This window comes from Lepidochelys kempii, chromosome 12 (genome assembly GCF_965140285.1).
Source record: "Lepidochelys kempii isolate rLepKem1 chromosome 12, rLepKem1.hap1, whole genome shotgun sequence".
Lineage (NCBI taxonomy): Eukaryota > Metazoa > Chordata > Testudines > Cheloniidae > Lepidochelys > Lepidochelys kempii.
This window is the reverse complement of record NC_136391.1, coordinates 23,874,260-23,886,288: the sequence shown is the minus strand read 5'-3', so window position 1 is coordinate 23,886,288 and position 12,029 is coordinate 23,874,260. Positions and strand designations below refer to the sequence as shown.

The 12,029-nt window shown below is 38.9% G+C and overlaps 2 protein-coding genes across 7 annotated transcripts in view; one reads left to right on the top strand and one right to left on the bottom strand.

The window, feature by feature from the left end:
- Positions 1 to 3,894, top strand: part of RHPN2 (rhophilin Rho GTPase binding protein 2) — a 43,149-nt gene extending 39,255 nt beyond the window's left edge. For both annotated transcript variants that reach the window (XM_073307860.2, XM_073307862.2), the window contains exon 15: positions 2,204 to 3,894. In XM_073307860.2, coding sequence (XP_073163961.2) covers positions 2,204 to 2,458 — 255 coding nt within the window. In that variant the 3' untranslated portion in view covers positions 2,459 to 3,894. The remainder of the gene's footprint in view (positions 1 to 2,203) is intronic.
- The window catches only part of FAAP24 (FA core complex associated protein 24), a 38,888-nt gene that overhangs the window by 21,553 nt on the left and 5,306 nt on the right, over positions 1 to 12,029 (bottom strand). For 3 of the 5 annotated variants that reach the window (XM_078848123.1, XM_073307864.2, XM_073307863.2), the window contains 3 exons: positions 9,539 to 9,678; positions 8,903 to 9,055; positions 1,884 to 6,810 (listed from right to left, as the gene is read on the bottom strand). In XM_078848123.1, coding sequence (XP_078704249.1) covers positions 6,562 to 6,810; positions 8,903 to 9,055; positions 9,539 to 9,678 — 542 coding nt within the window. In that variant the 3' untranslated portion in view covers positions 1,884 to 6,561. Of the gene's footprint in view, positions 1 to 1,883; positions 6,811 to 8,902; positions 9,056 to 9,538; positions 9,679 to 12,029 lie in introns of those variants that run through there. The other 2 variants (XM_073307868.2, XM_073307866.1) reach the window with 2 other exon arrangements.

Here is a 12,029-nt window from a genome sequence, read left to right as displayed (position 1 = left end):
TACTCCCATGAAGTGCCTGCTGTGCTAGAGAGAGAGCCTGGGGCCTGGTGCAAGATGTGAGTCAGCAAAAGCCATGCTATGACCAAATGTCAAGTCCTGTCATAAAGCAGACGCTTGCTTACAGGTTCACTGTCTGGTACATGAACTTCGCAAAGGCATGGCTTGGCGAGCATTGCTAAAACATAGGCACTTCTAAGAAGTACTAGGTACTCATGTAAACACATTCCAGAAGGCTAGTACAGGTACACCCCAATGTAGAGGTGTAATATAAACAATCATAGGAGATGGTACAGGAACACACCAACCCTGAGTAAGACAAAGATGGTAGGACAGGATAAAGGATGAGGAAGCTTTGTTCAAACCAACAGGTACAAGGCATAGGGTTGGTAACTTACGACATCAGGAATGGAACACATAACTTGTTTGTATCAATGGATGAAAGGAAAAAGTTATAGGAGGGGCACCTTTGTCCAGCATAGGGGGAAGCAGAAACTTGTGCTGCTGACTGAGCTGGTCCATTGTCACGAGCATACATGTGTTAGTGCACCCGTAATCAGGGAGCCAGAGCACTAGGATGATGCTTCCTTGATTACAAACCGGGCTGAGTGCCTTCACCATCAGACCAAGTCTGTGTTCTTTCTGGGTAGTGCTAGTTAGGTCTGTTGAACCAGCTATCTGCGCAGGGAGGGAACCGTATATGGAGAGAACACCACCTGCCAGTAAACATATCTGAATGCTCCTGCAGCGGAAGCAAGAGAAGAAGTTTCACTGTGTGGGAAACAGTTTACTACTGTGTCAGAAACCATGGCTGAAATTTGGTTCTAGCACTTAATCCTTTGGGGAAAAAAATGTTGCTTAAAACCATTTTCATTAACATTTCTGTTTCATAGCATAGGCAAGAATGGGAAGTAAGGGGGTTGTACTTTAGACTTTCCCCCTAAAAATATCATGCCTACCTCCCATGTATCTCCACAAATGGTAATAAAGGCAGACAGTCTAAAATGGCTGCTGGCATTTTTGTCAACCTATTGTATAACAGGAGGTCTACACTGCTGTTGTACCATTACTAGCACTGGCAACAAACAAATTAGACAATATCTTCAGTGCAGAGAGAGCCCTGTGTTTGTGTCTTCAAAATTTCCCTCTCCCTGAACCTTTACATTGAATGGGGGAAGTTTACACTGTATTTGTATTGTAGCACAAACCCCCCCATACAGACCCCACTGTGCTAATTACTGCACATGCCTCTAATGAGAAGACAATTTATGTCCCAAAGAGCTTGCAATCAAAGTAATCGCATCTCTCAATGCTATCATTCAGACTGTCTGGCTGCAAACTCAAAACTGTTAATCAAACTTCAAATAAAATTTGTGGTGTATACAAAATCGAACAAAAAAGTTAAATACTATATCACCACCACTTTCCACCATGCATTTTCATGTATACATCTGAGTGATTTTAAAAAAGGCGGTCATGTTCACTTGACAAATGGAGCAACTTGCAAACAGAAAGAAGGGAACAGACTTGCCCACGTTTACATAGGATGTTTTCACTGGGAATATTTGTAAATATTTTTCTCTGCCCATGCAGCTCCACTGGTGGAAGGGGTAGTGCAGACAGGGTGCACTACCTACTCAGTGGTAAAACAAAAAACAAACACATTCCACATTTGGTAGCACTAGCCAGAAAACAAACTTGTTTTTTCTCCACATTGAGAAGCACACACACAGTCAGTGGCAGAGTAGAGAAGAGAACCCAAGTCTTTCAGCTCTTAGCTGTGTGCTTAATCCACTATTGACAAGAACAGACAGGATCAGCATCCTTGACTTATGTATTAGATATTCAGGGGCTAAGGGACTATTTTAACCCTGCTAATCAAAAAAAAAAAAAAAAAAAATCCAGTTACTTAGTTGCTATAGAAATTTTAGACCCAGGAAAAATGATCACAAGATTTAAAAAAAGTTAAACCTTAAATAACTCAAGAAAATAATTTTTGTAGTGTGAACAAAATAAAGAGCCTGTAGTTCAGCTAAGCCTAAAGCTGCATACCTTCCAGCATTCCCCAGCAAGCTTTAGGCACATGCTATTGCCATCCTGTATTTTGACTTCATAAATTGATAATTTCCCCAGGTTTAAGCCTCTCTTTTATGAATATAAGTCAACCACAGTATAATGCTTCCTCTTCCCATTACTTTTCCTACAGCATAATAAGAGTGCTACTTATTCTGTGGGAATGCAAAAGACATACTCCTTGATCTGCTTAGCCATGGAAGAGGATAAAATCAACAAGACCAAGAAAGCCACTCCAAAACTGTCCTTCCTAAGCTGGGGGACCAAAAATAGGCAGAAGGCTGCAAGCACCCTGTGCCTTCCCTATGCTGTAGCTGGAAGTTCTCAGACGAAGAAGAAACTTGATTCTCGCTTGACAGTCCTGAACACTGAAAGTTCATTGTACTGAGTCTTCAAAGAGAAGAATCTGTTTTAATGTGAAACTATTTCTAAATGTAGAAGAATCTTTGTGCATGTGCCAGAAATGTGAAACACATATGGAAGGGGCTATATACTAATCTTTTACACCAGTGTAAATAGAGACTAACTCCACCAACATGAAGTGTAGTTACTATGCATTTACACCCGTGTAACTGGGGGTCAAACGATGCAAAACTGTACCTTTGAAAACTAAATTGTTTAGAGTCTGAACATACATATAGTATTTGATCAGAATCAGAAGTAGTGTGGGAGATATTGGGGAATCATTTGTAAAAAAACAAAACTTTAACTGAAACTGGACTCCTTTGGAATTTCAGTATGGGGGTGTTTCAGTTCATTTCTATGCACACTTTAGATGAGTTATTTATTACATATGATACTGTATATAGAATAGTACTGACATAAAATGAAGGATTTTTTTAAATTTAAAAGTTTAATATAACAAAATTGCTAAGCATCAGTTTAAGCTAAGCCTAACTAAAGAACAGACAAGTTTGTTATGACAGAACTATTATTCGCTTAGGTGAAATTTACCCTGTGCAAAGGAACAGTACAAGGCTTATGTATCATGTAGCTCACACTTTGAGCCCTCTTGAATGTTTTCTTTCTATGTAAGTGTGAATTTCAGTGTAGGAAAAGAATTGCAATAGCTTAACCATGAAAGGAGATCACATTTCAGCTAGAAAAGGGGTTGACAGCACTAATTAAAAACAAAAACAAAAAAACCACCAAGATTCTAATAAATTTAACAAGGTGTAAGAAAGTGAAATAAGGTTTGCTCCCAACTTGAAATTATTCAACTCGAAGTACAAACTTTTTGTATTATTAGCCTTGTTAATTAATATGAGTGATAACTGTGTATAATTTCACACTTCTACAGCTAAAATAATCCATGAGTCAAAATATGCAATTTATGACTACACTTTAAAAGTGTGTAATTTTAAAATGGTCTTTAAGTCACTCAGCAATAAATTATTATTATATAGTGCCAAATGAGAGCTAGGTGCTTTATGGACATATGAGAACAAGGGCTGTGCTTCAAAGAATTTACAATGCAAGTAGCCAAATCCTCCTCCATATTGAGCTAAAAAGCAAATTGGGAAGCCATCTAAAGTATAATTGTGTGTTAATTTCCTTACGAGAGAAGATTTGTTTATATATTTTGATTGTTTTAAAGTTGCTAACACTGTAGTGTTAGATTAAGATGCTATCTACAGAGTAGATATATGCTGTTTGATACTCAAAACACTAAACAATAATGGAAAAAAGTGTACATGCACATTTTGAGACACAGTGGGCATAATCTTTCACTCATGTTTGGTTTTGTGTCATAGATGTAAATATGTTAAATTTAAAAGCTTATTTAAGAATAAAAATCATGCTGCCATTTAGCAGTGGCTTTTTTCATTCTTCTACAGATTGGATGAAACAGTATAACTTACAAAAGTTTCACTGGTTTTAGAGTAGCAGCCGTGTTAGTCTGTATTCACAAAAAGAAAAGGAGTACTCGTGGCTCCTTAGAGACTAACAAAAGTTTCACTGTTGACTTCATTTTGAAGCTATGTGCTAACAGATTCATGTTCATATAGTTTCTTCATAAAGACCAACATTGAATTAGCAGACAACTTTCTCAAGTTAGACTTTCATTGTGCAATAATGGAACTAACCGTATACAACTAGCACTATTACAAGATAAAGTATTCTAAAAATTTTCCAGAATCTTGAGTTATTTTGTAAAGGTTTTTTCATCTTTAAATTTTATTCATTTAAAATTTTACAAGTGCTGCAAATCACTTATTCCTTAAGATGTTCACTTTCTCTACTCTGAATTAGATTGCCATCTTGTGGCAGTCTAGGAACGTCTCAAAGGATTTCCAGTGGACACAGGTAGTAGAGCTTTTATATTTATGCAGGCTGCAGTCACTGGAGGGTGATATCATACAAATTGTTGAGGTCTGACATTCCATGCAGTAGAATTCAGTAGTCCTCTGTTGTAGGAGGATATAGCAATAACCCTAAGCCTGACAAGACAGTGCTCACATAAATGTTCCCCTCTTTCGGGCTTACTTTGTCTTTTATAATTTAAGCCTATTACCAGGGTAAACAAAACAAAAAAACCAAACCAGTCCTTTTGAAAATTGTTTTCATCAAATTTTTGACCCACAATTTGGACCTCAAATGTACTTTCATTCACATGGCTAAATATCAGAGGGACCCCCCCCCACATACCAAATCATTTTTCATAACTTTTACAATATTTTCTGGCAACTAACAGGAGACTCATAGTTTATCTCAACTAGTTTATTTTTAAATGACCAAAACCATTAGGATTTACATTACAATTCCACAGCAAATTGCTTTGAAAAATAAAGTTCTGTTTGTGCAGTGCAAAAACTGTGTCCAACATATGTTTAAAGATTACTTTGGGGCTAAGATCCTTACAAGGACCACTCACAAGGAATGTCTATGGCTGTTACCAAATCCTGGAAATACAGGTTTATAATAGATTAGCAGCTCAGCCCATTAGCAATAATAGTCACTGTTCTAATTACCTACCTTCTTGATTTAATCAACTGAACTGCCAGCCATTTGAAATATTAAAAAATGTGCTTGTCCTGCAGTACCAATAGATAAAAGATTGCCAGGCAATACACACATCACAGCGTACAACAAAAAGGTTTTATAGCCCCACAGTCTATTTAAGGAAAGCGTGTATGTGGGAAGGAGTGAGAGAAAGGACAATGAACATGTATTTACATGAGATTTAAACCTGCAGAAGCAAGCCCCAGGAACGCAATTGCTTGTTCTGTAGTTCCAGGAATCATTGCCATTCAGTAATTGGAACATTTAGGGCTAGAATGAAAGTTTACTCTCATCCACTAGTAAGAAGTCCATACCAGTAATTGCTTTCCCTCTGTACTAGATGGTGCCTTGAGTGGGTGTGAAGGGGTCCATTTCCCTGCTCCTTCCTCACTGCTCTCCACCCATCTGCACTAGAGGGGGGAGCAGCAGCCCTGCAAAGGCTACTTTCCTGCTGCACAGACCTGCAAGGCAAGTAACCCACCTTAGACAGACTTCTTAACTGGTGTCTGGGGCAAGAGACTATTTTGCTCTAAAGAAATGGAAGGACAGGGAACCTCCATTGACAATTAAGTCCAAGGTAGCCAGGAATGCACAGCAACCCTTTCCTTTTAGGTAACTATTTCAGAAGGGCCAGTACAGGGGAAAGGAAGTTGGACTGTGAAATTTTATATTCTGTGGAAGATGTTGTTGGCATGCCGATAAAGCATAATAGTTATCTTAATCTAGAAAAAACTAAAAAGGTATGAACAAACATCCTAGTTTATTGGACATCTTGCACTAAGGAGGAAGTTCGTATGATAATATCCAGCAGGTTATTAGAAAAGGGCTCTATTCAAATGAGCATGGAAATATAAAACCTAAGAAACTGCAGCTGAACTGCTCAAAGCAGCCTCCAAAGTAATGAAGCATAGGCTCAGTACTGCAGCTCATACTCATGCTAGTCCCATTAAAGCGAACAGAACAAAATGGCATGACCACAGGCTGTAGGACTGGGCCCTAAATGAGGTTTATAGAAAAAAAAACCCACAGCTCAGACACAAGGGAATAGCACATAATTCAAGTGTTCATGCACAATGAGAAACTCAAATAATTCCCTGACAACCACCATGAAACTGAACTCAGAACATGAAATATAAGGGGCCAGATCATAACTTGGTGTAAAGGCAGCTACATCCGCATCTGCTGAAGATCTGGAAATACAAGCAGAGTTTGGGGGTGGGGGAGAAGACAGAATATGTTGTGTGTGGAGCTACTGAAGCTGTAACAAGGAGAGGGCTGAAATCTCAAGATCCCTGCTCATCTCTTTTTAGTTGCTGATTGGGGGTGACAATGATACCTTCAGCATAGACACTAGGTGGAAATGGAGTCCATCCTGAATTGTTCTATAAAAATATAAATCAATTCCACCTAGAAGAGGACTCAAAGATTACTCTCCACTTCCAAAAGGGGAAAGCCCTCATGTTTGTCTGAAATGTTAATGACCGAATGTCACTTTGTCTGTGTAAAGAAAGCATGAATCTGTTGTGCTATTGTTTGTCCTACTACTAGATCGAGGTCCTGGACAGATGCATTGCAAAGCTGGTGGATGCTTACAAATTGCTGTAGGAGAAGCAGAGCTTTTGTTTTCCCAACTCCTGGAATCTGCTGGACTGTCCGAAGTATTGATGCCTCCACTAGCTGGGGACATTTTTTATGAAGAAAGGGGTTACTAGTGTGATCCTTACTTTGCTCATGGACCTGAAACAAAAAGGAAAGTAGAAGCTGAGCTCCATTTATTTAGTGGAGCCCTAATTTCTGTTTTTCGTAGGTAATTTCATTTAGGTTAAAAAGGAAACTCTCTATAATCACTTCCATCCATTTACCAGTTAATATGCACTTTCCCAGAGTAACATGTAATGTAACTGTAAATGTAAATGCTAGCACTTAGCGAAGAAAGACAGAGTCATGAGAAATATTAAGGGAAGAAAAGTGGAGTTATACAGTCTACTGTCTGGGCTAAGATAACAGGTACAGGAGGACAAAAACAGGGCAGACCAGAGGAGGGTAGTGGCACCTGACAGCCAGTCTCAAAGCATAGGTCTCAACTTTGTTATTTGCATTACTGTAGCAACTAGGAGACTAGTCACCTTCTTCATACTCATCCATTCTTACTTCTCTGGTCATGTGGGAGGGATGGAACAAGAACAGAAAAAGTTACTGACACTGATGCTGCAGAGAACACCACAGCCCTGGACTGAAAATACAAACTTTGGGCTGCCCTCCCCTCACACTCCAAGCAACAGATTTTTAAGTGGTCAGTCTGCATAAGATTCAGAAGTCAAAATTTAGGCAGACAGTTGATTTTACAAGATATGCAGTATTGAGAGTTTGAGGGCAGATCATGTATTATTTATTGGATTAACTATTTAAAGGCTTCATCTGGAATGAATGAAGTTTTTCATGAATTAAGAAAAAAAAGGAGGACTGTCACTGGGCTATGACTCAGTAGGACACTCAAATATGCAACATAATTGTTTAAAATCTATTTTGAGTGCTGATCAGTCATCAGTTCATGTTGATTAAAATGCAGTCCTTCTCTTAAGGAGGACACAAAAAGTGGCATTTTGGGGTTTCATATTTAATGTATTCCCAAGACTTCCCAATTAACTGTTCAAGTTTACAAAAAAATAAAGTTTTATCACTGTTGGCCCTATAAGTGCAACCTGAGGTCTGAAGGAAGACATGTTCTTTCCATTTCATTCAGCACTTTTAATAAAGGTTCTAAGGCCAAACATCACCCTCACTAGACTTGTACAACTTTATTGTCTTCAGATTTCTCACTGATAACTTTACAAACTCCATGGTCTTCAGTTGGTTTTCACAAGTGTAACTGATTGTTCTGTAATTCGAGATTAGTACATGTTTCTGTTGATGGTGCACAAGAAGGAACAGAATCCAGCTTACTCTTGCCAATTCATCGGCTTTGAAATATTAGCAGGAGCAAAAACCAGTATAAATTATTATTTCGGACACAAAGGGAAGCAAATGTGACCCTGAAAACATACCGGGAGCAGTCAGTTTTCATAGTAAAACCAAATTTTACTTACATCAGGTTAGTGTTGTATTTTCTCTGTTGAGGCTTTCATTTCTTGGGCTCTGCTCTGAAGTAACTCTTTAAGCAGGGTTTTGTCTTATCTGACCTTTATTACCAGCACTTCAGTTTTCTCAGCTGATTCCCTCACAATGAAGTGCCTTTGATTAACCAGTGATTTTGGTAAGGCAAACATATATTTCCCATTAGTTTAGACGAAGGCCTGCCAAGTCTTATAGAAAAATCTACTAGTTTCCTAACACGAATTAGTACTCCGATCCCACCATCTGCTCAGATAAATGAGCAACTGAGTAGGTGGAAATATAGCAGTGAGAGTACCAGATCTTAAAGACAACAAATATAAAGATAGATATAGTACTTCTGGCCTGAGAAGACCTCAAAGCCCTAAACATGCACATACTGGACAAAGAAGTTCAGTGAAGAAAGCTTGCTGGCATATTCCAATGCATACCCACATGGGGAAATCCAAATTCAGTTTTCCCCAAGTTGGCCCCTTGCTTCTTAAACTTACAGGTGCTAAGAACGACAAGGAGGGAGCAATATGTTATTTTTGAGTGATCTCTCTATTCCGCAGAGAATGCGCAAAGCAGAGTTGAAAATCCAGGAGAGGATCATGTGTAACTCTTAACTTGGAATACAAGTTGCTGAGACATGAAAATAAATAAATAAATAAATAAAAAGCAACACATTTTCAGACTTAATTGATGTTTGCTCACTGGCACAGACATTAGTACTTACTAGCTGGATAATAAGTTGAGATGCTTCTCCCTGATTGGCCACTGGAAGTAATGTCATTCCAAGTTCTAGCACAATAAACTTCTGCACTGCCGGAAAGTATTGATCACTTATCTGGGTTTTTTCAACTATCACAATCCCATGAAGACTGCTGGCCTTTGATAAAGAAAAACAACAGTGAGGGGAAACAAGTCTTACATCTAGCGATACTTCTCCAAATGGTTAAGCAACAGCCCTGCCCATCAGGGAGTCAATACTGAAGAAGGAGGAGAGGAAAATGTACATCAAACCCCCTTTTACACCAGCCTAAAAAGGAGTCAATATGGGTCTAGGAATGACCCATAGTATTTGCTGCAATACTTTATTGGAAATTCTAGAAAACAAGAGTGATTAAACAGATTTAGTGGATGTTTAAGTCAGTTTTCAGATGGAAAACTTTTTAAATGAATTTAAGTCCAATAGGAAACAAAACAAAATATTCATCAAAATCTGATTATTAGAATGTTTTCTATTTTTGAAGCTTAGGATAATGAATTGAATTATTAATGTGGATTCTTCTATTAAGGGGTAATAACCTCAGGTTTTCTAATGGGAGCTTTTCCTTTCCCCGCTTTTTTTTAAACTTTGTGTAGGACTTACATTTCTAAACCGAACAAGACGTCTTTTGAAGCCATTTCCTGCCACCAAATCTGCTTCAGAAATATACAAAATGCAAGATCTGTTTGAAAGATGAAAATCCACAAGTCCTAAGCCATCTTCAAGAATTAGCTTAATTTTCCCTTAAAAATAAGATTGTAAAAAGAAAATTGTAACAATAAAACCTGGTTTTATATTGCCTTGACAGATATTTTCCATTAAAATACAGGAACTTCATGCTCCAATCTTGCAAATACTTATGCTGGTGGTTAAGTCCCACTGACTTCAGAAAGCTTGTTTGACTATTTATTGTATACCTTAGAAAAGTCTTCATTCTCTCCTGACTACATATTTTGCAAATTGATGTCAAACCGTTTCCCTTAAAAAACGGAGGTCCCAATCCTTCAAAAATGTATGTTATTTGCATTATTGTATTATTATATATTGTAGAACCTAGAAACCCTAGTCATGGACTAGAACTCCACTGTGCGAGGCACTCTACAAACACAGAGCAAAAAGACAGTCCCTGCCCCAAAAAGCATACAACCCAATATAGATGAGAGATGGATACAGACAGGAGAGTATAAGGAAACAGTGAGACAATGTTGGTCAGCATAATAGGCAGTGGTCTCAGCACACCAGCCACCTAACTGCTGCCATGATTTTTGTGTAGGCATCACAGCAAAGGAAAGTCCTAAGGAAAAATTTGAAGGAACACAATGAAGTGGTTTTGCAGATAATTACCAGAGCATGAGGGGCAGCATGAGAAAAAGCACCAAGCTGCTTGTTTGAAATTTTAAAAAGTGAGCGATGGAGGCGGGCATCATGGACTGACTGGGGGCAGGAAATGACATATTGGTAGTGAGATATGATAGGTAGGGTGAAGATAGGAGGGATGCAAAGAGCAGTGGCATGGTCAAAATGACAGACTAGGAAAATGATTTTTGCAGCAGCATTCTGAATGGATATCAGAGGGCAAGACTGCATTTCTCAAGCCCAGAGAGCAGGATGCTGCAGTAATCAAGACACAAGATGATGAGAGTTGCATGACAGTTTTAGTTATGTGGATGAATAGGAAAGGCATAACTTTGTTATGTAACTTTGAGATGTTACACAGAAAAAAAAAATCTGCAAATCTGAATTTGAGGACCTAGAGAGAGGTCCCTATCTCTGTGGCTTGTGGTCACTGGATGCTGTAGTTTGCATATATACATATATTATAGATAAATAGAGCGTGCACGCATATCTGCTAGATCAGCAGCTGCATGCTGACAACCGATGGAGCTGCAAGAGAAGGAGAGGTTATGTAACCTGGACACAATGGCCTGATCCCACAGCCTACAGGTACTAAGAAATACCCAGATGGGACAAGCTGTGACCTGCATACAAGGAAGCAGACTATACTGAAGAATACTTCACCATTTTTGAAAGGTTATGTGAGGTGCATAAAGTTACAGAGGACAAGAAAGTCCCAACTTTGATTACTAAGCTCTCAAGTAAAGTATTAAATGTATTTAATGAAATGCCAACTGAAGAGGCTTTGAAATATGCCGAGTTTAAAAATGCTGTATTTCAAAGATTTCAGATTACTCCTAAAGCATAGAGTACAACATAATGAATAACAAGATGAGTCAGAGAATGTGTGTACAAGTTGTGTGATCCGATGAGAAAATGGGCTAAGAGGAAGGGGACAGACAATTATGACCAAATGTGTTCTCTTAGCCCAGGAACAGTTCCTGAGCACAAATTCTGAAGAGATCAGCTAAGCTATTTGGGATAAACCCCTGGATTCAGTCCAAAAAGCTGATGATCTAGCTGATGCATATATGCAAGCTAAAGGCATCCAGTGACCAACAAGCTACAGAGGGAGGGGCAGAAGCCCATTGTAAAAGGGGGACCCTGTTTTAGTCTAGGAAGAAAGAGGGCGGTTGGGAGACCAGGCACTTACTCCCCAGAAAGGATCCCCTCCTAGAATCATACTCACAGACCCTGTGTACAAGAGAACAGTCCAAGAAGGTGTTTTATATGTGGTTCTACTGAACACATGAGAAACTGTCCTAAACTAAAATGAATCTAAGCCCACATCCCATCCAACACAGGTTAATGCAGCTGTCATTAGCACAGAGGTGCCTACAGGGCCTTTCATTAATTTGGTGACGTCTGACCTGTTGGAGGTGGTCAGGGAATTTATTAAAGTTGCCCAAGTGAATGGCAAAGAATGCCTACAGTGGGGAGAGACTGGTGCCCAGATTTCTCTGGTCAGGGAAAGCATGGTAAAAGAGAATGACATGTTACTTGGCCAGTAGGTAGAGTTCCTGGCACCGGGAAGATATAAATTCCTGTGCCTTTGGGTAAGTTGCATCTGTAGTGGGAAGGCTCAAAGGGTACCTTAAAAAGTTGGGGCCCTGGAAATGCTGGTGGGAAGTGACATCTTAACTATGTCTAAGGTGGTTAATATTGTAACCCATAGTAAAAAGGGCTACTGTTCTGTGAT